General features: G+C 49.4%; 1 protein-coding gene across 3 annotated transcripts in view; it reads left to right on the top strand.

The window, feature by feature from the left end:
- Window positions 1-15,489, top strand: part of NDST2 (N-deacetylase and N-sulfotransferase 2) — a 111,827-nt gene extending 96,338 nt beyond the window's left edge. For all 3 annotated transcript variants that reach the window (XM_030453049.1, XM_008504003.2, XM_030453050.1), the window contains 12 exons: window positions 815-902; window positions 1,084-1,238; window positions 2,666-2,851; window positions 3,218-3,346; window positions 7,664-7,846; window positions 8,568-8,664; window positions 9,946-10,069; window positions 11,130-11,304; window positions 11,541-11,711; window positions 12,533-12,642; window positions 13,533-13,635; window positions 13,796-15,489. In XM_030453049.1, the coding sequence (XP_030308909.1) occupies window positions 815-902; window positions 1,084-1,238; window positions 2,666-2,851; window positions 3,218-3,346; window positions 7,664-7,846; window positions 8,568-8,664; window positions 9,946-10,069; window positions 11,130-11,304; window positions 11,541-11,711; window positions 12,533-12,642; window positions 13,533-13,635; window positions 13,796-13,921 (1,647 nt within the window). In that variant the 3' untranslated portion in view covers window positions 13,922-15,489. The remainder of the gene's footprint in view (window positions 1-814; window positions 903-1,083; window positions 1,239-2,665; window positions 2,852-3,217; window positions 3,347-7,663; window positions 7,847-8,567; window positions 8,665-9,945; window positions 10,070-11,129; window positions 11,305-11,540; window positions 11,712-12,532; window positions 12,643-13,532; window positions 13,636-13,795) is intronic.
- The last annotated feature ends 10,031 nt before the right edge of the window (window positions 15,490-25,520 follow it).

The raw sequence follows: 25,520 nt of genomic DNA, 5'->3' as shown, positions 1-25,520 counted from the left end.
AACCAGTGTGCAAGGGAACAGTGAATGCATCATCTGTTGCAACGGTTTTCCAAACAACATTCCTTGGCATGTACTCTCTGCACAGTGTCTCTCCTAGACATTCCAGCAACCCAACACCATTGCCACCTCAGGGATGTGGCTGTGACAAGGACCCAGCAGCAGTGGTGAGATGGTTGGCAATGAACCCACCAGATGAGCAGGACTTGCTAGGGCTCCATCAGCTCAGCTCCAGATTTCTGGGGCCTCCACAGTTCCTCCCTGGTGTCTCCCTGGACACAAAGGATTGCTGCCTGTTGGAGCAGGCTTTTTGGGATTTATCATCAGGCAGATGTGTAGTCATGGTAACCCCAGACAGGCTTTAAATCTCCCTGTGTGCAGAGGAATGCTAAGCCTCTTAACCTCTGTCTTTTCTCCCTCCACCTTCCTGCCCAAGCTGGAGAAACTGGATGTGGCTTTCAGGAGTGGTGAGCTTAGGACAACTCTGGAAACCAGATGAAAAAGTGGCATCTTTTCCATCTGAGATCCTGGGTAGTGTGTTCAAAATGCTGGCCTCAAATTTGATACCATCTTGTCATCCAGCTGGGCAGGGAAGTGCTTCTGTGCAGGGATGCCCAGCTCTTAGTCTGTGCTCCTTGGTGTGTGGGCTGAGTGCCTGTGTCTTACAGGGTTACCTGAGGGGAGCTTGGCCTCTCAGGATCCCTTCTGGAGCTTAGCTCCATTCCCTGGGACACCCCTTCCTTCAGGCTGAGCTGGACACCAGCAGAGCCCAGAGCCAACTGAACGTGACCACTTCTTTCTCTTTTCACTCCAACAGGCTTTACTGAGCACCCAGAATAAGCTGAGAACTTTAGTCCCAAATTTCACCTTCAACCTGGGCTTCTCAGGGAAGTTCTACCACACAGGTAAGCTCCTGGCACCCCTTTGTCCCAGCACTTGCATTTGGCCCCCAGTTTTCTGTGTGTGATACATTGGAGAGAGGGTGATTGATTCCCTGTTGGAATTGCAGGGGATTGGCCCCTGCTTTGAAACACTGAGCCCCTCTTCTGCCTTCTGCTTTCCCACTTCCTTTGCTGCTCTCTGTAGGTACGGATGAAGAAGATGAAGGGGATGACATGCTGCTCAAACACAGGAAGGAGTTCTGGTGGTTCCCTCACATGTGGAGTCACATGCAGCCTCATCTTTTCCACAATGTCACTGTGCTGGCTGAGCAGATGAAGCTCAACAAGCAGTTTGCTGTGGTAAGGGGCATCACAGTATATTTACTTCCTGATACTTCAACATTCATCTCCTGGAATAGCTGTTTGGGTCCTGCTGATCCCAAATACTGGTCTCCTAAATCAGTTGCATTTCAGGAAGTTCTGAAATTTCCAGTTGGTGGGTGGCTCCTGCTGTCTTCAGGCAAGCAGCACCATTTGTGTGCCTGCCTGTGCATGGGAAGTGCTTCCTGGCACCTGCATGGCCCCAGGCAGCTCCACTGCATTCCAGGGTGCAAATCCCAAGGCTCTTGTTTGCTGAGGTGTGAACTTGTAGCATAACCATCCAAATCCAATTAATTTACAAGCTTTGGCAGTGAGAAGGCATTTCCTTTTCCATCCTTATTCAGGGTGGTTTTGTGAAGAGGTTGCCTGATGGGGAGTATAAAATGCTCTGTGTGCTAAGAGCCCTCCCCAGAAAGTGCTGCAGGGAGTTATTTACCTGGGAAGCCCAGGGTGAATTCCCAGAGGAGAGGAAGCCTTGAATACCCTGTTCTGCTGGAGCAATGTGTGTTTGCTGCTTCCAGCCCAGAGCTGAAGATAGAATACAGGTTTTTCTTCACCTCTGGCTTGGTTCTTGTGATGTTAATCCCCTTGGGAATGGCAGGGGGACACACACAGATGCAGGGGTGATCTTGAACTCAGAGCACAGTTGCAGCCTTAGAGAAACAATTTAGGCTCCTTTTTTTTTTTTTTTCCCCTGGTTAAATAACAGTGCAGGCTTTTGCAAAGACAGACAAAGCCCAGAACACAACTGCACAATCTCAATGTAAACCAGGCTGGCTGTGGGAAGGAGGAAGTTGACTCCTGGGCCCTGGTTTTATTGTACACCACCAGGGCAGAGCTGTCATCATTCATATTGTTACCAGAACCACACAGAGCTATTAAAACCCATGAAATTCAGGTATTTTCTGTCATTTTAGTATAGCTCCAGGACCCTTTACCCTCAGCAATCTCTTGCTTTGTGTATGCTTTTTATTTTATTGAGTTGCTGAAGACAGAGCCCAGTCATCATCACCCTTTCCTTCTGTATCAGTTCAGGAAACTGTTTTCCTCCTCTGGTGACTCAGATCCAGGCATTGTGGGAGTGAGATTTGTCACTTAACAGCATTGATTAGTTTATAGTAACCAAGGAGCCTGACCTGAGGCTTGTGAATTAATCTGATTTGTCACTCCTGCAGGCTACAAGACCATTCTTACAGCAGCTGTTACCAGTGCTGGATGTCCTTGATACAAAATCACTCTCATGTTTCTATAAATGCATAAACCCAGAACTAGAAGCAGTATTTCAGGTTTCCCAGTCCAGAGAGTCCTGGTGTTACTCTTTCAGAGTTCTCCAGCTTGCTGAGTAGGACCCTAATGAAGGATGTTAGTGAAATCCTGACTGATCAAGCTGCATCTTCTGCTTCCAGGAGCATGGGATTCCCACAGACTTGGGCTATGCAGTAGCCCCCCATCACTCTGGGGTTTATCCTGTCCACACACAGCTCTACGAGGCCTGGAAATCCGTGTGGAGCATCCAGGTAACCAGCACTGAGGAATATCCACACCTGCGGCCCGCCCGCTACCGCCGGGGATTCATCCATAATGGAATCATGGTGAGCACAGCAGAGCCCTGCCCCAGGGACAGCCTCCTGGGGGCCTGGATCAGAGACATTAATCCTAGCAGTGTTCCCAAAATCAGGAAGTCAAGCAAAGAGCAGCATCTTGGCTCTCAAGGCAGGTGCTGGGTTTGTGGGTGCAAGTCAAAGGGTGCAGAGAGCAAACCCCAAACTAAACTGAGATCCCACTGACTTGTTGGCACTGGGATCAGGAAATGGTTGGGAGGAACATCAAAAGGGTCCTCTGAACCTGTGTCTTTTCTGTCCCTTACTCTTTATATTGAGTATAATGTTGACATATTCATGTGCAGATTCTGCTGCATCTGCCTCTCACCTAACTTTGCTTTTCTCTGATGTTGCCAGGTGCTGCCTCGACAGACCTGTGGTCTTTTCACTCACACTATCTTCTATAATGAGTATCCTGGTGGTTCAAAGGAGTTGGACAAGAGCATTCGTGGTGGTGAACTCTTCCTGACAGTGCTCCTGAACCCAGTAAGCTCATTGGAGAGGGGAATCAGTGCACAGGTGCCTGAGCTTGTATGGCTGATGTGGCGAAAGGAGTGAGTCTTAGGGGACACTCAGTATGACCCCCTGGCCCAGCATGGGTGTCCCCAATGTGATGCTGAGATGTGGCAAAGAGGGCCAAGGCAGTACCTGCTGCTTTGCTTCACACACTGCCAAGGGAGCATCACTGTTGGGTTGTGACCAGTGCAGCACTCTGGAGATAGAAACCAGCCAGGGTGTCATGCTGAGCATGGCCCAAGGCAGGGTTGGTGTCACCTGGGCTGCTGCATCTTCATGAAGCAGAAATGAGGTGTGCCTTGGCTCCCACTGCTCCAACCACATCTGCTGCCTGCTGGCTTCTCCCCTGGCTTGCTGGTGAGTTTTGTTCAGAATAGGAAGTGTTCTCACCCTTCTCTCAATATCTATATGCTTTGTGCTGTTTTATTATGTGGTGTAGCTGTTGCCCTAAGGCATTTTTGGGAGATCTGGGTGGTTTTTTTCCCTTTCAATACCTGACAGCTCTATCAAGCCACTGAGCTAACACAGCACCTCCAACACCCTGCACTACTTCCCAGTTCTTAGCCAGGGCTGGCACATCACCTGAGTTTCTCACTTCCCACTGAAGCTGGTAAGATGACAAGGTGACACGAAGCACACACACACACACACACACACACACACACAGAAAGTAATTTTTAGAAAGTCCTGAACGGATAGAATTAGGAGATGAAGCTTTGTCACTTGCTCCAGGCACAGCTCACACTCCCTCACCTTCCTGCTTGCTGGCTGCAGCAGGAAGATCTTGCTGCTCTTTTTGTCTTTCTCAACTCCCCAGGTGGATTATTTTGCTATTGCAGCTGATTTGGCACCTCTTGTCCTCCCTCTCTTGAAATGGACACTGCCCTGCCAGGTTTAGGTAGGGATTTCAGAATGTCTGCCTCTGTAGCCACTCCTGGATGTAATGGTGTTTAATCTCTTCTCACAACTTCCCCATTTCTGCCTCTTACTTCTCCTTTACACACCTTTTCCACCAGTGCCTGAGGATGGGCAAGAAGCCATGTGAGCAGATGAGCAAGTAGGTTGTTTCTCACTAGCTTCCTGCATGGGAGCCCTTGAGTACTGCTTGTCCCAGGCACTGAGGACTTGTTGGTGGGATTTATCATGGAACATCGATGCCTCTCCTCACCCTGATGTTCTCTTCTATGCCCTCCTTCCTTTGCATCTGGATTGCAGGGTTGAATACTCAGCTGTAGCTGCTTTTGGTAGGGGCTGTAGAGGGTCAGTGAATCAGAAAATGAGTCTCTATCCCTCAGTGAGCTGAATTTTTTCCTTGCCTCTTGCTTTTCCTAGTGTTCAGTGCCTCTAGGAGTTGAGCTGTGCCAGTGGAAACACTGCAGCTCCTTTCTGAGCTTCCTTTCCCATACGTTGGGTGAATCCCACCTTGTCCTACTCCAGAATTGTTAGAACTTAGGGAATGCCTGCAGAAACAGCAGAGGAAAACTCTGAAACCTAAGAGCTCTGAGTTTCTCTTGGAAAACCAGTTGCCAGACTGTAATCCAGAGATCACTGCAGGTCCAGGAGGCTTTGCCAAGGAATTTGCAGGAGCAGTTTCTGGAGCTGCCCATTAAAATTTGCTGCTAAACGTGTGACAGTCAGAGCAGCTGACAGTCAGCTGTGATCCAGAGAGTTAGGGCAGCTTGTGCTTCAGTACAGGATGAGCATCTTTTCCACATTTACCCTTGGCTTTTCTTTTAAAGCCCTTTTCCAGGTGCCTTCAGATGCTTCCAGTGTTTACACTGCTGCTTCCTTTTGGCAGAGGAGCGTTTCTGTCTCTGTCAGCAGAGCAGCTTCATCCCTCCTGTTTGCACAGTGACTCAGCCCCTTGCATCCCTCCCCTGGCTGATAGAGCCATCTCAGGATCCTGATGGAAAGCTGGCCAGCCCTGCACTCGTCCCGAGCAGACTTGGACCAGGCTTTTCCAAGTCCTTTTTGGTGCTTCCAGCTCCCACACGTGCGGGAGTCTCAGAGCCTGGCTGCCTGTGATTAACTCCAGGGTGCAAACAGAAGATGTTTGATCTCCTGACTGCTGAACAAGGGCTGATGGCAGGCAGGAGAATAGCTGCTGACATCCAGCAGACGGGCTGCCATGTGCCTGGTTGCCACTTCCAGAAGCCAAAGGGCATCTTTGTGATCACTTCTCACAAACACTGCTGCTCACACGAGGCAGATGGGTTGCTGTTGTGCCCACAGCTGCTTGTTACAGATGGCAGGGATGCTCTTACTCTCCTGTCTTCTGTGTTCCAGGCTCTCTGTGACCTTTCCTCAGTGCAGAGGAAGGGAAGCCACAGCATGCTGACAGGGGGAGAGGAGGGAGGTGTCATTACCAAGCCAGTTCCTGGGGTCACTGGGTGTGGGTTGGGAGGGAGGGAGAGATGGGATGTGAGTATAGCTTATGTCAGAAGCAGTGCTCAGAGCTGTTTTGGCAGCTGTAGCTGTGACAAGGCAGAGCAAGCTGCCAGGCCTTGTTAAGCAGTGCATGTGTGTTACAGGACACGACTGCACTCTCAGAAGTACAGGGAGATGGCTCTTCTGTTGGGCTTGGCTTGGCTTCTGCTAAATCCAGTCACTTGGGGCAGTTTGCAGGTGTGAGCCATTCAGTGCAGTCAATGTAATGCAGTTGCTGACCTGGGTCATGTGCAGGATTTTTGCAGTCTGGAAACCTTGAAGGGGCCCCAGGTTGTGGCCTGCATCCCCCCTCCCTGCTGCAGTACTTGGTTTATGCCAGTGAGCCAGACACTTCAGACAGGAAACTTTTCCTCTAAATGTTTCACTAGCAAGTCACAGGGATGAGCCACCCTTTGGTGTCACACCCACCACCTTCCTGGGGTCTCCCAGAACTGGGCAAATCACATGAGACATCATTTTGTCACTTCAGGTGCCCCATGGCATGGCCCTGCAGCTAGGAAGATCTTTCTGTCCTTGGTTCTGTGTTGTGTTTATTGAGCACATCCTTTTCTACCCAACAGCACCAAGCACATGCTGCTCTGGGAAGTGGAGGTGCCAGGGCCTGGCTGGCAGGGCCTCTGTCAGCTCAGGAGAAAGCCAGCAGGGACAAAAACTCCCTCTCAGCCAGACCAAGATGATCAGATACTAACTTGCCTTACTTTCCATGTGTCCCATTGCTGATTTCTGTTGCCTACCCAAAGAGCTGGAGTCTGAACACCTTATGGACAGGATTAAATTAATTTCACAGGACCTTGGGGATGGCTCAGGCACAAAGAAATAAAAAAATCTATGACCTGTCACTGCCTCTCATCTCACTGAGCCCAATCCATGGTGACTCTGGGCAGGAAAATGAATTCAGCCCTCCTGAGTGCCAGCAAATGTCTTCATCCCAAGGCCATCTGTCTCCTCCTTCCCTCTTTGGCTCTTCCCCTGCTGTGAGGGGGAAAGCCACTCCTGGCCCTGCCAGGGCATCCTGTCCTTGCCTGCTGACTTTCCCCAGCATCCTCAGGACAAAGCTCTGAACTGTGCAGCACTGGGTGCCCCTGCTATGGCTTGAGGTCTCTTCCCCTCCCTGCTCTAGCAGGAGCTGGGTGGAGAGCATTAAATCATCCACAGTCATTCTTCCCTTGGCCAGAGTCTTCTGCTCTGGGTTTGGTAGCTTCTAGCCATGGTGTGCTGTTGTGTCACAGGCACTGCAGTCCCCAATCCCATGGGAATTCCATCCAAGCCACCCACCAGGGCTGAGCTGGCAAGAGGCTTTTGAACTCTTTTTCCCGAAATTAAAATACTCAAAAAAAACCCAGACAGGAGAGAAATGGATGGGCCTGAGTGAAGAGGTGAGCAGATATTCATCTGTACCCTGGTCTGGGCCTCTGGTGGAGCAGCTGGAGAGGTCTCTGATTGTGTTTTAGGGGGAGGAAGGAAAGTTCCTGCTCTCCCATGAGCAAAGCTTTGCAAGGGAGTCACTGCCTAACCCCTGCTCCCCTAAATGTCCCAGAGCCCCTTGGATGGGATTTAAAAACTGTTCTGGTCTCACAGCCAGGGCTCACTTATCACCCCCAGGGGTTCCTGGGAGGTCTGTGTCCTTCCTCTCCTGAGTTCCTCCTGTCTTGCAAGCACTCCAAATCTTTCATTTTTTTTCCAAAGCATTTGCTCTCTGCTGGCAGATGCACATCCATCACCTCAGACAGCCAGAGCAGCCTGAGACTCCACAGACTCTTGCTGACAGCAGGATCAGGCTTGGAGGGAAAAGGAGTGTTGGCTAATTTACCAATATCCTCTTTTTTTTCCTGTTTTCAGATCAGCATCTTCATGACCCACCTCTCCAACTACGGGAATGACCGTCTGGGGCTCTACACTTTCGAAAGCCTGGTGAAGTTCGTGCAGTGCTGGACCAACCTGCGGCTGCAAACGCTGCCCCCTGTCCAACTGGCAAAGAAATACTTCGAAATCTTTCCCCAGGAGAAGAACCCCTTGTGGCAGGTGAGGAGACAGCAGCTTCCACTGCTCCTAGTGGTGGCATTCCAAGAGGTACTTCCCACATTTAGTGTGGTGCACAGAGGGGTCCTGCAGAAAGCTTTGAGGTTTTGCTTTTGTGCCTTGAGGCTGCAAGTGGCAAGTTTTGGGGTGGGATGTGTGAGCTTAGGGCCTGGGGGAGGCTTGCAGGCATTTGGGTTGTTAAAGGGCTTATATGTTGGGTGGGTGAGGCAGAGCCCTGCTTGGTGCTGGAGGAGCTGGCAGGCATGTTGATGTGATTAATCATAAAGTGATTTCACACCACAGAATTCATGTTCATTAAATAAAAATCCAGCCTGGTTCCCTCTCATCCCAGGGCAGCAGTTCTCTGCCTGGTAACGAGCAGATGACATTAACTGAAGGTGATAGAGTTGTCTGCCTGCCAGCAGCTGACAGATGCAGGGCTGTACTCCCAGGGTGGCCCAGCCCAGCATGGCCACACGGGGTAAGGCCTGTGGTTAACACTCTCAGAGGGACTTTGGCACCTTCAGAGCTTTGGATCAGAACATTCCAAAACATTCCCCTGTGGTTTCCCCCAACTCTTCTTGAGAGCAGAGCAGCGGCGTGGCTGTGAAGTGTCCTTCACGTGCTGAAGAGCTTTTTTCCCAAGAGGAACTGGCCTTCCAGCTTTTCCTCCCCTTCCTGTTAGCTCCTGTGGTAATGTCTGACCCCATCCCTTGTGCTGCAGAACCCCTGTGATGACAAGAGGCACAAGGACATCTGGTCCAAAGAGAAAACGTGCGACCGGCTTCCCAAGTTCCTCATCGTTGGGCCTCAGAAAACAGGTAATGTGGATGCTCTGGAGGGAGATTCCAGCTCATTCCTCCAGAGGGAAAGGGCTGGCAGGATCTGTGCTGTAGGTTTCTGTGGCTGCACTTTCTGCAAGCTGCCAAATTGCTGCAGAGGACATTTCAGAGACTCCCAGATCTGTTCTAACCTCAATCTGGCGAGGCTGTCAGTCTTTGCACCCTGGCACTTTGCTTGGCTCAGTCCTGATTTGCAGGGAAAAGCCCTGCCTGCAGAGTTTTTTTGGCCTTTCCAATGGAGCTCAGAGGAACTGTGACCTTTCTTAGTGTCTCACCAACCCTCAGCTGTCAGTAGGACTGACACAGGCACTCAGCAAAGGTTGTGATGAATTCCCCTCGGTGCTTTCATTGCCACGGATCCACCGCCTGCCCCAGGTCACTGGCAGTGGGAAGCAGAGCTCTTCTTTTGTCTGACCTTTGCCTGACCTCTGCCACCACCTCTTCACTCTGGTGGCACTGTGGCTGTGCCAGGAGTCCCTTCAAGGCTGAAGAGAGCTAAATCTCTTCAGCCAAAGCCAGGGCTTCAAACCTTGGCTTGCTCTGTTGTGCAGTGGAACAGCAGCCACGGAGCAGGCACAGGGAGCAGTGATCCTGCTCTTGAGATCCCAGCCAAGCTGCTGCCTCCTGCCAGCGGGGTCAGGAAGCTCTGTTGGTGCCTCCTGTATCATAGCTCGAGCTGCTTGTGGTGGCACAGTCAGAAAACCCTTCCCTGGGCTGATTTATTGAGCTGCTGGAGGCCTGTGGCTGTGTGCTGAGCACAAGATTATTAGGTTTCACTGGGTAAAGGAAAAACATCTACAGCACAGGCAGGCCAAGGCTCCTTGAGCTGAATTCTTATCCAAGGACACAAATGTTGTTCCTGTCTCCTTCCCAAACACGTGACACTGTCCTGCCAGGTGTCCCCAGGCCACCTCAGGTTTGGCAGGTGCAGGCTCTGCCACCTGACAGTGTGACTGTGCCATCATGTGGGAAAAAGCCCACATGGGGCAGCCCAGCCAGTGGTAAGAACGTGAGACTGTGACATGGGTGACAGCTGTCATGCTAAGGAGGTGACTTAAATTAGCTGTAGGAGCTGAAGCACAGGATTAAAGTGCTGAGTCAGGCTCAGCCCATAGCTGCTTGGTATCTCAGTGCTCTTGTAGCCTGCAGGAGTGAGGGGTGAGTTGGCCACACAGGTGGGGAATGGTTTGTGGAGTGTCAAACCTTCCACTCAGCCAAGCACTGTGTGTGACCCAGTCCTGTTACTGGTTCCTGTTGCAGGCACAACAGCCGTGCACTTCTTCCTGACCATGCATCCAGCTGTCACCAGTAACTTCCCCAGTCCATCCACCTTTGAGGAGATCCAGTTTTTTAATGGACCCAACTATCATAAAGGAATTGATTGGTAAGGATCCCAACGTGTGTTGTTCTGTATTGTTACCCCCATCCTGTCCTCTCCTGAGGCTCTGCATTCCCACCTCACCCACTTGAGAAGCTTCTGAGCAGCTCTTTGCATTGCTGCTGCTCAGTGCATGTTCTCCCCTTTCCTTCTAACCCAACTGCTTAGTCCCAGGAGCTGTCAGGACAGGTGGATTCTGATCTAGTGATTGTTCACCAGGAGATTTCTAGGCATGACAGCTTAAAAAATAAAATAAAAAAAAATCACTCTTGGCTGAGTGCTCTGCTGTCATGAGGGTTCTTCTCCTTTGACATGCAAGCCAGACAGTGCTCACTGAAAAGTTCTTTGTGGTTTCTGAGTTACAGCACACAGGACAGAGGGGACAACCTCTGAGGTGACACTGCATTCATACCCTGTTCTTTACCTGTTAAAAGTATGCAAGTAAGGTGGAGTTGGAGCTTGTTGTACAACTTGTTGTACAGCTTAAATTTCAGCAGAGTCTTTCAGTGCTTTGCACTGTCCTGTCCCCCATTACCCTTGCCCCTCCTGTTACTTGAGTGATTTACAGTTGCTGCATTACTGCTTTTACAAGCTCCTTTGAGGCAGAGCAGAGCTCTTGACCCTGTGTCTCAACTGTGAGCTGAGGCACAGAGAAATAAATCATTTAAAAGGGTCTAAACCAAGTGGCCAGTATCAGGGCAGGGAGCTCATTCCGCCCTTATTCTTGGGTCAAACCCTTTTTTTGTCTCCTGGACCTTACAGCAGTTACCCTCAGCCTTTTCCTTCCACTGCCTGAGGATGCTGTCACCAAAATCCTTTTTTACCCTTTTTTTATCATCCCCAACTGTCTGTCTTGCATTCCCCCACCCTTTCCAAGCCCTCCCCCTGCCAGCTCTGCCCCTGTGTGCCCACCCCCTGCATTCCTGGGGAGCTGCAGTTGTTCTGCCAACCGTGGCTGCCGAAGAGGAGCAAGGGCACCATTCTGTCCTGTGGCTTTTTATGTCCTTGTTGTTGGGTCATTTTTTTTGTTGTTTGTTTGCTCACCAGTGTCCCATCTGCTCGGCAGGTACATGGAATTCTTTCCCATCCCCTCCAATGCCAGCACAGACTTCATGTTTGAGAAGAGTGCCAATTACTTCGACACCGAGGTGGTGCCCAAACGCGGGGCAGCTCTGCTGCCTCGGGCCAAAATCATCACAGTGCTGATCAACCCTGCTGACAGAGCCTACTCCTGGTACCAGGTGACTTCCCAGCAGTGTTCCTGGGCCTGAGGGCCACTGAGATGGTCCTGGGGAGAGGGGTGAAGTGGAAAGCCAGGGATCCATTTCCACAGGAAGGGATCCGTGTCTGCAGGCTGCCCACAGAGGGGGGACAGAGTTACATCTGTGCCAAGTCAGTGGGGTCTGCACAGAGCTGTGTGTAAAGCAGGGATTTTTGTCTTCCTGCTCCTAAATTAATCTGCTTTATGTTTTTCCAGCACCAGCGGGCTCACAACGACCCCGTGGCACTCAATTACACCTTCTACCAAGTGATCTCTGCAAAGCCCCAGGCCCCTCAGGAGCTGCGCAACCTGCAGAGCAGATGTCTGCTCCCTGGCTGGTATTCCACACACCTGGAACGCTGGCTCACCTACTACCCCTCAGGCCAGGTAAGAGGTTTGGCAGCAGAGAGAGGCTCTGGAGGAGCCTCGAGTAGGTTTAGGGTAGAGGAGAGAGCAGACTGTAAGACATTCACCTGTTCTTCCTTCCCACCACATTCTCCTTTCACATGTCTTGTCTTTTGGAACAGAAGCCACCAAGAGCTTCCTCCTGTCATGAGCTGATGAGGAAGCAGGCAGCAATACTCCCAATTTTGCACTTTATTGTGTTTGTAAAAGTAAAAGAGCCCAGGAAATTTCATTGCTTTCCAGAGAGGCTCTTGGACTCTGCCACCAGTCAGTTCCCATGCTGTCTGCTGAAGGGAAATTCCATGGCAGAGGTGTTGGGATTCAGTGTTTTGTGTATAAAATGTCAATTAATAGAAAATATAGGCCACTGTTGTCTATAAATTCCCAAGAATTTCTTTATTAAATGTCTCCAGCAACGTGAATCACAGTGTATTTTTTCCCCAAGTTCCTTCCTGCTGCTGGGGTTATCCTCAGTCACTCTTAAAGTGCCCATTTAGTCTCTTAAATGATGAGGGCTCAGGGTCTCCTGCCTTCCTCAGGCTTCACATGACTGGTTTTCTGTTGTGTCCTTAGGAACAGGTAATTTCTTAGCACAGATGTTGTTTGTTAGTGTCAATCATACACATAAGGCAGGAATACTCACAGGTTACAGAAGAATACTTAGGACAATGGCTGCTGACATCTAAAAAAGAATCCAGAGATGATCTGGACAAAGGCCAGGGGCAGTTTTGAGCTCTAGGAATCCCCTGGGTCCAATTCAGCACAAGCTGTCAGAGGCTCAGGTGGCTGCTGTCTTTTCACAGCTTCTCATTGTGGATGGGCAGGAGCTGAGACACAACCCTGCCTCTGTGATGGACAACATCCAGAAGTTCTTGGGAGTTACACCACTCTTCAACTACACCCAAGCCCTCAGGTATGGAAATGGGTTTTGGTCGGGTGCTTTCTTAGCCAAATGTGATGCTAATAATCACCCAATTGGAAGAACACTTTTTCTCTCTGGCTACAAGATCTGCCAAGCTTCCAGAGGTCTGCCAAACCCTAAAAACTAGGTTCAGGTAACACGAGGTGCTGTGCTAAGACTGGAATCAGAGCTTGGCCTTCCCAGAAATTAAAGGGGAATGGGTGTTCTTTGGCATCCTTGTGGAGAAACATCAAGTTGCTCACAGCTGTAATTACCATGTTTTCCATGTGGTCTTTGTGATTTCAGGAAAGGTGCTGGAACAGTCAGCACTTGTTAATGCTGTATGTTGTACCTGTAGCTGACAGAAAATAGAGGAAGCATGATCAGAAATGTGTGACAGGCTGCTCCTGTCTTTAACCTGGTGGAAACTGGGGACATGTCACATATTCTTGAGTCCCTTAATGCAGAAGACATGGACTTGACAGGTGCCCAGAGCTGTCTGAGGACAAACTACACCCAGATATGGTTCCCAGCACTGCCTTACACCTGTGGCACAGCAAGAAGAGAAGCACTGACTCTCTAAATGGTCAGGGAGTTCTCTAATACTCTGCAACTAAAACAAGTTGCATACACTAAAACATGGATTATTAACCCCCAAGCTAAACAAACAAAAATTGTAACACTGACATTTGCATAAAGCTGAAACAGTCATGGTTGTCACAGGTTGCTTGTCAAAGTAGACAAGTGCTAACCCCCCCCCCAACACTGGTACTGCAGATAAACAGAACCCAAGCCCAATCTGTAAAGCACTGGTACAGGAGATACCTGTGGAGCTACTTAATTCTTTGCTGCTAGTAACTGGGCATGGGGCCCTGGCTGTTAACCACAAGTGTCCTTTGCAGATTTGATGAAGCCAAAGGCTTTTGGTGCCAGCTGCTGGATGGAGGGAAGACAAAATGCCTCGGGAAGAGTAAAGGAAGAAAATACCCTGACATGGATTCCTCGGTGAGTAACCGTGTCTCGTTGTGTGTTGGCAGGAGATGGAGAAGCAGCCCAGCAAAGCAGCCTGGATTTTCACACACCACCTGTGGCCTCCCTGCCCTCAGAACCCTCTGTCGAGGTGACAGTGTCTCCCCCTCTAACGTGGTCTCTGTTTCCCACGCAGTCACGGCTGTTCCTGAGAGACTTTTACCGGGAGCACAACATCGAGTTATCCAAACTGCTCAACAGGCTGGGGCAGCCCCTTCCCTCCTGGCTCCGAGAGGAACTGCAGAACTCCAGCTGGAGCTGAGAGGGACTCCCGTGTCCCCAGTGTGTCCCCGGTGCCACGGGGAGGTGTGGGGCTGCAGTGTGTGCTGTGATGCCATCTCTTGGCAAGCCACAAAACCACCGGACGCAGGAGCAGGAGCAGAGAATGTGCAGGTGGAGCCTTTCCACACCACCAGAAAGAGCTCTCCTGCCTCTGGCACTGTCCTGGGGCAGGCTGCAAGTCACATTCTTGAGTATTAATGGTGCATTACACTTGGACTGTCACTTACAGGAAGGCTTTGGAGTGCCTGCCCTGCTTGTGGCAGGGGAGAGAGAAAACATGGTTAACACTTTAATTTACTCTTCTTGGTATATGAAACAGGCAGTAGCTGGAGGGCTCATGTGTCACCCCGAGTCCAGAAGTAAAGACTTCAGAAGTGAGTTCCTGAGCTGCAGAGAAAGAGCACGGTGTCCAGGGGCTGTGGTCATGAGCACTAGAGGTAAGGGTAAGCTGCAGGTACTGACAGACACAGAATTAATTTGTTCTCTTAGGAAAAAGGTTGGCACATGTGGCAACAGGGCAAATATTTCTCTGCAGGGACTTGAAGGCATTTCAAAAGCTAAGCAAGGAGCAGTGTGTCCCCTTAGAGCTGTTTGGAGGCATGTTAGTGGAGCACAGCAGCTGGGGCATGAAAAGCTCAGGTACTGAAAATAAAGGCTGAGCCAGCTGAAAACAGACAATTCAGCTTCTCCGTGTTTGAGTAGCTTAAGAAAATAAAAATAAAAAAAAAGGCAGCATTATTCTCCTCCCAACAGCCCCAGGGCCACTACCACCTCTGCTGCCAGCTAGCAGCTGTTTTAATCCCCCTGCAGTCCCACAGCCCAAGGAGAGCAGCAGAAAAACCAGTTAGGAACAAATATCCCTCAGAAATCAAGAGCAAGCTCAGAGTTAGAAGTGGTTTGCTGCATCCCAAAGGGGGTGGTTGGGTTCCTAATTCTGCACACACTCAAGTCCAGGAAGGACAAGGGCTTTGCCTCCTCCTGCAGCTGCTCAGTGGTTACTCTGTGAGGACACCTCCATCCTGGGTGTCCCTGTGGGGTGTTGCTGGAGTTGTGTGGGTGACATCACCCCTCAGAGGCACAGCTGCTCCTTGGAGATGGCTGCAGGTCCAGAGGAGAGGGGCAGATCCAGCTGGACACAGGTGATGGACACTGCCACAGCTGTCACCAGTCTCTTACCAGGGGAGAGGAGTTGATTCAACCCAGCTGTCCCACTGAGCCTTAGGTATTGTGTGTTTTGGGAGGAACGGTGTGTTTACCATTGTATGTAAATGTATATATAGTCTGCAACATAGTATTTTATTTCATCTGCCCTTGGAAAGGGTTATTTTGTGCAGCCAAAAAAAAAAGAAAAAGGACAGAAAGACTGGAAAGCCCTCTCTGACTCCTGTTAGAGAGAAGAGCCCAACTTCCTGCACTGGATTCATGTACAGCATCATTCACATTGAATGATAATGAAGAAATTCCTGGCTCCTGAAGCTGAGCACAAGTGTCTGAATAAAGGCTACAAGGAGGAGGACGTGGGTTCAATAAATGTGAGACTTATTTTTCTTCTTCGTGGTGATTTCCAGTAATGTCGTGGAGTCTGAGCTGGTAAGAAAGTCCCCCAACTGTTCCAGGCCCTACAGCTGTGGTGGACACACACTCACACTCACACTCACACACACGCAGTGTCCTCTACACACACAAACACACACGTAGTGTCCTCTACACACACACACACACACACAGTGTCCACTAAACACACACACACACACACACACACTCACACATAGTGTCCTGGACACACACACAGTACCCTCTACACACACACACACACACCTGGACACACACATACACACGTAGTCTCCTCTACACACACACACACACACACACACACACACACAGTGTCCTGGACATACACATACACGCGTAGTCTCCTGGACACACACACATTCACGTGTAGTGTCTTACACACACACTCACACACAGTGTCCTGGACACACACACACACACGCATACACAGTATCCTCTACACACACACATGCACATACGTAGTCTCCTGGACACACATACACACACTCACACGTAGTGTCCTCTACACACACACACATACACACACAGTGTCCTGGATGGACACACACACACACATATACACCTGGACACACACACACACGTGTAGTGTCTCACACACACACACACACACACACACACACACACACACGTAGTCTCCTCTACACACACACACACACTCACACATAGTGTCCTGGACACACACACGCATACACAGTATCCTCTACACACACACATGCACACACGTAGTCTCCTGGACACACATACACACACTCACACGTAGTGTCCTTTACACACACACACACACACACACACATACACACAGTGTCCTGGACACACACACAGTACCCTCTACACACACACACACACCTGGACACACACATACACACGTAGTCTCCTCTACACACAAACACACAGTGTCCTGGGCGCGTGCGCGCACACACACACACACAGTGTCCTGGACACACACATACACACATAGTCTCCTGGACACACAAACATTCACATGTAGTGTCTTACACACACACTCACACATAGTGTCCTGGACACACACACACGCATACACAGTATCCTCTACACACACACATGCACACACGTAGTCTCCTGGACACACATACACACACACAGTGTCCACTAAACACACACATACACACACAGTGTCCTGGATGGACACACACACAGACACACGTAGTCTCCTCTACACACACACACACTCTCACACATAGTGTCCTGGACACACACACACACACACGCATACACAGTATCCTCTACACACACACATGCACACACGTAGTCTCCTGGACACACACTCACACGTAGTGTCCTTTACACACACACACACACAGTGTCCACTAAACACACACACACACATACACAGTGTCCTGGATGGACACACACACACATACACCTGGACACACACATACACACGTAGTCTCCTCTACACACACACACACACACAGTGTCCTGGACACACACATACACATGTAGTCTCCTGGATACACACAAACACACACACACTCACGTGTAGTGTCTTACACACACACACGTAGTGTCCTGGACACACACACGCATACACAGTATCCTCTACACACACACATGCACACACGTAGTCTCCTGGACACACATACACACACTCACATGTAGTGTCCTCTACACAGACACACACACAGTGTCCACTAAACACACACACACACTCACACATAGTGTCCTGGACACACACACACAGTACCCTCTACACACACACACACACACCTGGACACACACATAAACACACACACACTGTCCTGGGCGCACGCACACGCACACACACAGTGTCCTGGGTGTGCACACACACAGTGTCCTGGACACACACATACACACGTAGTCTCCTGGACACACACACACACACACAGTCTCCTCTACACACACACACTCACACATAGTGTCCTGGACACACACACACATATGCACATACGTAGTCTCCTGGACACACATACACACACACACAGTGTCCTCTACACACACATGTAGTGTCCCCTACACACACAGACATGTGTAGTGTCCTCTATACACACACAGATGTAGTGTCCTCTTCAAACACACACGTAGTGACCCTACACACACACATACACACAGTGTGTCCCCTATACACACACAGATGTAGTGTCCTCTACAAACACACACACACGTAGTGTCCCCTACACACAGTGTCCTCTACACAAACACACACATACACAAACACACGTAGTCTCCTCTACACACACACGTAGTGACCCTACACTCACACACACAGACGTAGTGTCCCCTACATACAAACACACACACGTAGTGTACTCTACACACACGCACACATGGTGTTCCCTACACACACATAGTGTCCTCCACACACACACAAAGACACACACATGTAGTGTCCCTTATACACACAAACACACGTAGTGTCCTGGACACAGACACAAACACACACATAGTGTCCTCTACACACACATGTATGTGTGTGTGTCTAGGACACTACTTTCGTGTGTGTGTTTGTAGGGGACACTGTGGGTGGGTGTCCAGGACACTACATGTGTGTGTGTAGGGTCACTATGTGTGTGTGTTTGTGTGTGTAGGGGAAGCTACGTGTGTGTGTGTAGGGCATTACGTGTGTGTGTGTTTGTGTATGTGTAGGGGTCACTACGTGTGTGTGTAGGGTCACTACATGTGTGTGTGTAGAGGACACTACGTGTACGTGTGTGTGTGTGTAGGGGACCCTACGTGTGTTTGTGTGTGTGTATAGGGGACACTACGTGTGTGTGTGTAGGGTCACTACATGTGTGTGTTTGTGTGTGTGTATGTAGGGGACCCTACATGTGTGTGTGTGTGTAGGGTCACTGTGTGTGAGTGTGTGTGTGTAGGGGACACTACGTGTGTGTGTGTGTGTGTGTGTGTAGGGTCACTGTGTGTGAGTTAGTGTGTGTGTGTGTAGGGGACACTGTGTGTAGGGTCACTGTGTGTGTGTGTAGGGGACACTACGTGCGTGCGTGCGCGTGTAGGAGTCACTACGTGTGTGTTTGTGTGTAGGGAACACTACTTGTGTGTAGGGTCACTACATATGTGTGTGTGTAGAGGACACTACATGTGTGTGTTTGTGTGTGTAGAGGACACTACATGTGTGTGTTTGTGTGTGTGTAGGGGACCCTACGTGTGTGTGTGTGTAGGGGACACTACTTGTGTGTGTGTAGGGTCACTACGTGTGTGTGTGTGTCTGTGTGTGTATAGGGGACACTGTGTGTGTGTGTAGGGTCACTACATGTGTGTGTGTAGAGGACGCTACGTGTGTGTGTAGGGGACCCTACGTGTGTGCGTGTGTAGAGGACCCTATGCATGTGTGTGTGTGTGTGTAGGGGACACTACATGTGTGTGTGTAGGGGACACTGTGTCTATTTGTGTGTGTGTAGGGTCACTACGTGTGTGTGTTTGTAGGGGACACTGTGTGTGTAGGACATTATGTGTGTGTGTGTGTGTGTAGGGGACACTGTGTGTATGTAGGGGAAACTACATGTGTGTGTGTGTTTGTGTAGGGGACACTACATGTCTATGTGTGTGTGTAGGGGACACTACATGCGTGCGTGTATTTGTGTGTGTGTAGGGGACACTGTATGTGTAGGGTCACTACGTGTGTGTGTGTAGGGTCACTACATGTGTGTGTGTGTAGAGGACACTACGTGTCTGCATGTGTGTAGGGGACCCTACATGTGTGTGCGTGTGTAGGGTCACTACGTGTGTGTGTGTGTGTAGGGTCACTACGTGTGTGTGTGTAGAGGACACTACGTGTGTGCGTGTGTGTAGGGTCACTACGTGTGTGTGTGTGTGTGTGTGTGTGTGTGTAGAGGACACTACGTGTGTGCATGTGTGTAGGGGACCCTACATGTGTGTGTGTTTGTGTGTGTAGGAGTCACTACGTGTGTGTGTTTGTGTAGAGGACACTGTGTGTGTAGGACACTATGTGTGTGTGTAGGGTCACTACATGTGTGTGTGTAGGGGACCCTACGTGTGTTTGTGTGTGTGTATAGGGGACACTACGTGTGTGTGTGTGTAGGGTCACTACATGTGTGTGTTTGTGTGTGTGTATGTAGGGGACCCTACGTGTGTGTGTGTAGGGTCACTGTGTGTGAGTTAGTGTGTGTGTGTAGGGGACACTATGTGTGTGTGTGTGTAGGGGACACTGTGTGTGTGTGTGTGTAGGGGACACTGTGTGTGTAGGGGACACTACGTGCGTGCGTGTGTGCACGTGTAGGGGTCACTACGTGTGTGTTTGTGTGTAGGGGACACTACTTGTGTGTGTAGGGTCACTACATGTGTGTGTGTGTAGAGGACACTACGTGTGTGTGTTTGTGTGTGCGTAGGGGACCCTACGTGTGTGTGTGTGTGTAGGGGACACTACTTGTGTGTGTGTAGGGTCACTATGTGTGTGTGTGTGTGTGTATAGGGGACACTACGTGTGTGTGTTTGTGTGTGTAGGGGACACTACATGTGTGTGTGTAGGGTCACTATGTGTGTGTGTGTGTGTATAGGGGACACTATGTGTGTGTGTGTGTGTAGGGTCACTATATGTGTGTGTGTGTAGAGGACGCTACGTGTGTGTGTGTTTGTGTGTGTGCGCGTAGGGTCACTACATGTGTGTGTTTGTGTAGGGGACACTGCGTGCGTGTGTGTAGGGGTCACTACATGTGTGTGTGCGTCTGTGTTTGTGTGTGTGTAGGGGACCCTACATGCGTGTGTGTGTAGAGGACACTACCTGTGTGTGTATAGGGACCCTATGCATGTGTGTGTGTGTGTTTGTGTGTGTGTGGGGGACACTACATGTGTGTGTGTAGGGGACACTGTGTGTGTGTGTGTGTTTGTGTGTGTGTGTAGGGGACACTACTTGTGTGTGTGTAGGGTCACTATGTGTGTGTGTGTGTATAGGGGACACTACGTGTGTGTGTGTGTGTGTGTGTGTGTGTGTGTGTGTGTAGGGGACCCTACGTGCGTGTGTGCTTAGGGTCACTACGTGTGTGTGTTTGTAGGGGACACTGTGTGTGTAGGACATTATGTGTGTGTGTGTGTGTGTGTAGGGGACACTGTGTGTATGTAGGGGAAACTACGTGTGTGTGTGTGTGTTTGTGTAGGGGACACTACATGTGTGTGTGTAGGGGACACTACGTGCGTGCGTGTATTTGTGTGTGTGTAGGGGACACTGTGTGTGTAGGGTCACTACGTGTGTGTGTGTGTAGAGGACACTACGTGTCTGCATGTGTGTAGGGGACCCTACATGTGTGTGTGTGTGTGTAGGGTCACTACGTGTGTGTGTGTGTGTAGGGTCACTACGTGTGTGCGTGTGTGTAGAGGACACTACGTGTGTGCGTGTGTGTAGTGGATCCTACATGTGTGTGTTTGTGTGTGTAGGGACACTACGTGTGTGCGTGTGTGTAGAGGACCCTACATGTGCGTGTGTTTGTGTGTGTAGGGGTCACTACGTGTGTGTGTTTGTGTAGAGGACACTGTGTGTGTGTGTGTAGGACACTGTGTGTGTGTGTAGGACACTATGCGTGTGTGTGTTTTTGTATGTGTTGACACTACATGTGTGTAGGGGACTCTAGGTGTGTGTGTGTTTGTGGGGGACACTACGTGTGTGTGTGTATGTGTAGAGGACACTGTGTGTGTCTTTGTGTGTGTACGGGACACTGTACGTGTGTGTGTGAGTCTGTAGAGGACACTAAGTGTGTGTGTGTGTGTGTATGTTTCTGACACTGTGTGTGTAGAATATATGTGTGTACAGTACATGTGGGTGTGTGTATCACTGTTTGTGTGTGTATGTACACACGTGTGTGTGTGTGCAGCACTGGTACCTGCTCTGCGGCCCTTCCAGCCCCATCTCCAGCTCATTCCTCTCCTGAAGGCTTGTGGGGGTTTCACAGAAATACATAAAAATAAAAAGCATTGGTAAGATTTGGGAGCATTCCTCACAGGATTGAGAAAAACTGCAATATGGTTATGGTAACAAGAAGCATTCCCAACACTGACATCTCCACTCCTCCCAAGAACCACATAGAAAGAATTAAGAATAATTTTATTTTTGGCTTTAAGGAGTGCTTTTCTTCCAAGTCTCCTCTCGTTCCCATTTTCACCTTCATGTCCCAACTTCCCATCAGTTCTCAGATGTCTGGGAGCTCCTCTGCCCTGGGACCCCACTCACCTTCAGTTCACTTAGGGGAACACAGATCAGGTTGGTCACAGCAACACCCCCTCCAGAGCCAAATAACTGGAAAATTCCATTTCAGGACTTATAAAAATACTATGTTGAGGAGAAGGCCCTGGAGCTGCCTTTTAAGAGAACCCCAAGCTTCTTGCCAGAGGAGCTCTGGCTGACTGCAGTTCCCAGCTCTGTACCTGCCCCAGCCCCCTTACCATGGAGACAGCAACAAAAAATCAGAAGAAGGAAGAGAAAACAAAATATTTTAAATAAACTCTGTAGTTCATCAGGAGGGCTCAGAAGCCAAGTCACAGACAGTCCTGGTGATCAACAAATGATGGGAAGTCCTCACGACCCAACCTGCTTTTTTAATTTTTTCCTTTACCAAACCAAACCAAACCAAATCAAACCCAACCAGGGCTCAGGAGCAGGCTCTGAGCACCTCTTCTCTTCTGGCACACACTCTTCCCCTCAGGTGATCCTGGAATAAACTGATTTTAACACCCTGCCCTCCTCTTAGTGAAAGAAAAATACAGCTTTAGAGAAAACAATTCTGTCACCCAAACACTTCTGTCACCTTACAGCTGCTGGACCAGGAGGTGATTTTACTCCATGGCTATGCCAAGGGTTCCTCCATTTCTCCAGGGGCTGCAAGGCTGCTCCATGCACTGTGTAGCAAGACCCAAACCAGGGCAAAATGAGCTGGCAAAGTAAAAGCCAGAATTCTCTCCCAAAACACAACAGTGCCAGGCTTGGTAAAAACCAAACCCACACAAAGAAGTAAAAACAAAAAAAAAACAACTCAGGTTCAACAGCTCCCCATGAGGCAGCTTCTGAATGGGCTCTCAGGGAAGGGAAGCTACACCTCTCAAATAAATATTAATATTAAACACAACCTCTCAGCTAATTCCATACCTGTTCTTCATCAGGTGACAACACCAACTTGTTCATGAGCTGTAAAGGTGCAAAGGGAGATGGCCCTCTCAGAGCTTGCCATACCTGATTCACACAGAAGAAAGGCTCTCTGCAGATGTGGTCCAAGGAATGAGGCCTGCAGTGACCACAACTTTTATTTTATTTATTAAAAAATCCCACTATTCCTTCCACTGACCCAGGAACACCCAAGGGTCCAGATGCCATCTTGGCATGTCTTCTACTAACACTGATTTCCCTCTCCCCCTAAAGACCCAGAAACTGTGCAGGGATCAAGAAATGTAAGTTCTGTAAGTGCTGCTGCCCTAGATGCAGGGTAAGAGTGCAAACAGACACTACAGAGCACCCCACTGATGTCCTCAGGGAAGGGAGGGGAAAAAAAAACCCAAGCCCTTTCACTGACAGTACCTGAGCTTTGTCTGCTCCCATCCTCTCCCTTACATTTCCTGATCCCCACTCTATGGATGTATATATAAAAAAATGAGACACAGAATCTCTAAGGAGCTGCTTGTAAATCTGGAGCAGTTCCAAGGAACTGGCCCACTGAAACATCATCTGCTTTTACCTGCACGTGCTGAGCCTCAGACACTTTCCAGCTGTACTGATCTGACTTCTCCAGCTCCCCCACCAAAGGGAGCTGTTATTTTATTTCCTGAACACTGACAGCTACAAGGCAAAGTCCATTTCCTGGGGGGGCACAAGAGGAACAAATCTGGCAAGTGAAAGCAAGTCAGGGACAGAGGGAAGAAGTCTTGAAGCTCTCAACTCAGCTTCCCTTCAAGGAAAGGCAAGGAATTAAGACTTCACCAAACTACCAATACCAGTGCAGGGGTTCTCCCCCTCACACCTGTGCTTGTGCAAATCCAGACACACACCTGCAGCCATCAGGAATGCCTAAATTCAGCCAGAGAAGAGGTGGCAGCCAGCACAGGAAAAGGCTGCTCAGCTCTGTAAAACCATTTACGCTTGGGAGAGCTCCAAAGCAGCTGCAGCCATTTCACCTGCTGCTGGTTAGGCAAAGACCAAGAGAACTTTTAAAAAAGAGGTAGGTTACTTAAAATCAAACGAAAATTTGAGTTGCTGTGGACCTCTGCTCTTTCACAGGCCTTCTACTAAAGTGTCTTCAGAATTCTGAGCAGTGTTTTCCCCTCTCCAAACTCACAAGACTGCACAGAATAATATTTTTACTGCTTTAACAGATCAATGCTCCTGGGGCCAGCAGGGCTCATCTCATCTCTTACAAAGGGAAAAACCTCAAGAACCTCCCAGGAAGAAAAGACACCATCATCTTCCTCCTGGGCTAGCTCGGGTGTATTACCACAACAGATTAACAGATGCAGAGATCCAGTTCTGAAAGTGTGTTCCAGAATCCCTGGATAAATGACTGCAGCACCTCCACACAGCTCCCATTTCCCTCTGCTCACTCAGATGATTTATTTTTTCAGGAGAAAGCCTAGAAATTTCTCTAAATACTGACCTGTTGCCTCACCCACTGAGCTGTCAGCCTGAGGGTGAGATTCCCTGGCTTGTCACTCTCTGGGCTCTGCAGCTCTCACAAGTCTTTAATATGGAAGCTGTGTGTTCTGTGTAAGGACTTCAAAAGTTTTCAGCTTTCAGTGAAAGATAAAGGGCTTTGCAATTCCTTTTCTTTTACAACTTCTATGGAGGCTCCAGAGGCTGAAAAGCAAGTAAGACCTCCAGGTAAAGTCCATTCTAACCTCCCAGTAACAGCATTCTCCCAAAACCAAGGGTCTAAGTGTTTTCTTCTAATAGATAACAGGAATGAGGCTCTGCCATTTATTTATTGCCCCACTCAGACTGAATCCTCAGTGCTCCTGACACTGAACACACTCAGCTCTTTGGCTCATTTGCCTTCTGCTTTTTTCCTTCTAGAAGATGCTCCTTTCTCCTATGAGCAGTAGAAAGTAAAAGATGAGACTTCATTAGAAAACTCTCACTCTTCTCCAAATCCCCTTCCCAGTTCTCAACACACCAAAAGCAGAGGGCACAGAAACTGCTTCAGGAACCCAACCCTTGCTCTCAGGCTGTGCTCTCCTGTCAAACCCAGGAGTTCTGCCCAATAAAAGACAGCTCATAATCAACACAGAGTTTAGTTTCAAACACACAAAACCTAACACATTCTTACCCACATCAGGATTTATAAGTAGCATGTAAGCAGACACCTTATGGGGGAACACCAGGGGCTGCAAGAGCTTTAAATATTCCTGCACAGAGGAACTTCAGTCTGGCTCCCTGGCCTGTGCACTTCTCCAAGGAGCCTGTTCATCTGCCCTGCCCTATGCCTACAACTTAGTTTATTTTTAAGAGTATCATGGAAATACCAAACACAAACAGGCACAGAACTCTAGCTTGAGGAACAGAAAGCTCCACGTTGTCATTCGATAAACCCAAGTAAGAATCAAAACATTTCTGCTAAGAAACTGGATTCTAAACACCCATCAGTCATCTGGCTTCCCACTTTACAAGCCTGGAAATTTATGTGCTCAGCTGCTTACAGATGGCAGTAGCCTTTTAAATTTCCTTGGCATAAAAAGAAAAGCTTTCTAAAATTAATTCCTATACTGGGTGCCTTGCACAGTTGACCAAACATCTCTCTGGCTGCCTGAGAGAAGAACAATGCCCTCCTTTAACAATGACACCAAGGGGAAATGGCTACTGCTAGCAGGATAATCTGGAAATAAAAAAGCTCTGCATTCCCACAAGCTATCACCAGAAAAACATCAGAAAGGGAACCTGGTGGCAGGCAGAAGTGTAGGCAGAACATCCCAGGCTTACCACCACCTCCCCTGACACCCATCAATGCCCCAGTCAGCACATACCTTGGTCTCTGCAGGGGACATGGCATTCCCAGAGCAGCACCAGGCAACAAACCTCTGGCTCA

This window comes from Calypte anna, chromosome 6 (assembly GCF_003957555.1).
Source record: "Calypte anna isolate BGI_N300 chromosome 6, bCalAnn1_v1.p, whole genome shotgun sequence".
Lineage (NCBI taxonomy): Eukaryota > Metazoa > Chordata > Aves > Apodiformes > Trochilidae > Calypte > Calypte anna.
Note: the sequence above shows the minus strand (reverse complement) of the source record. Positions and strands in the feature narration are given on the sequence as shown.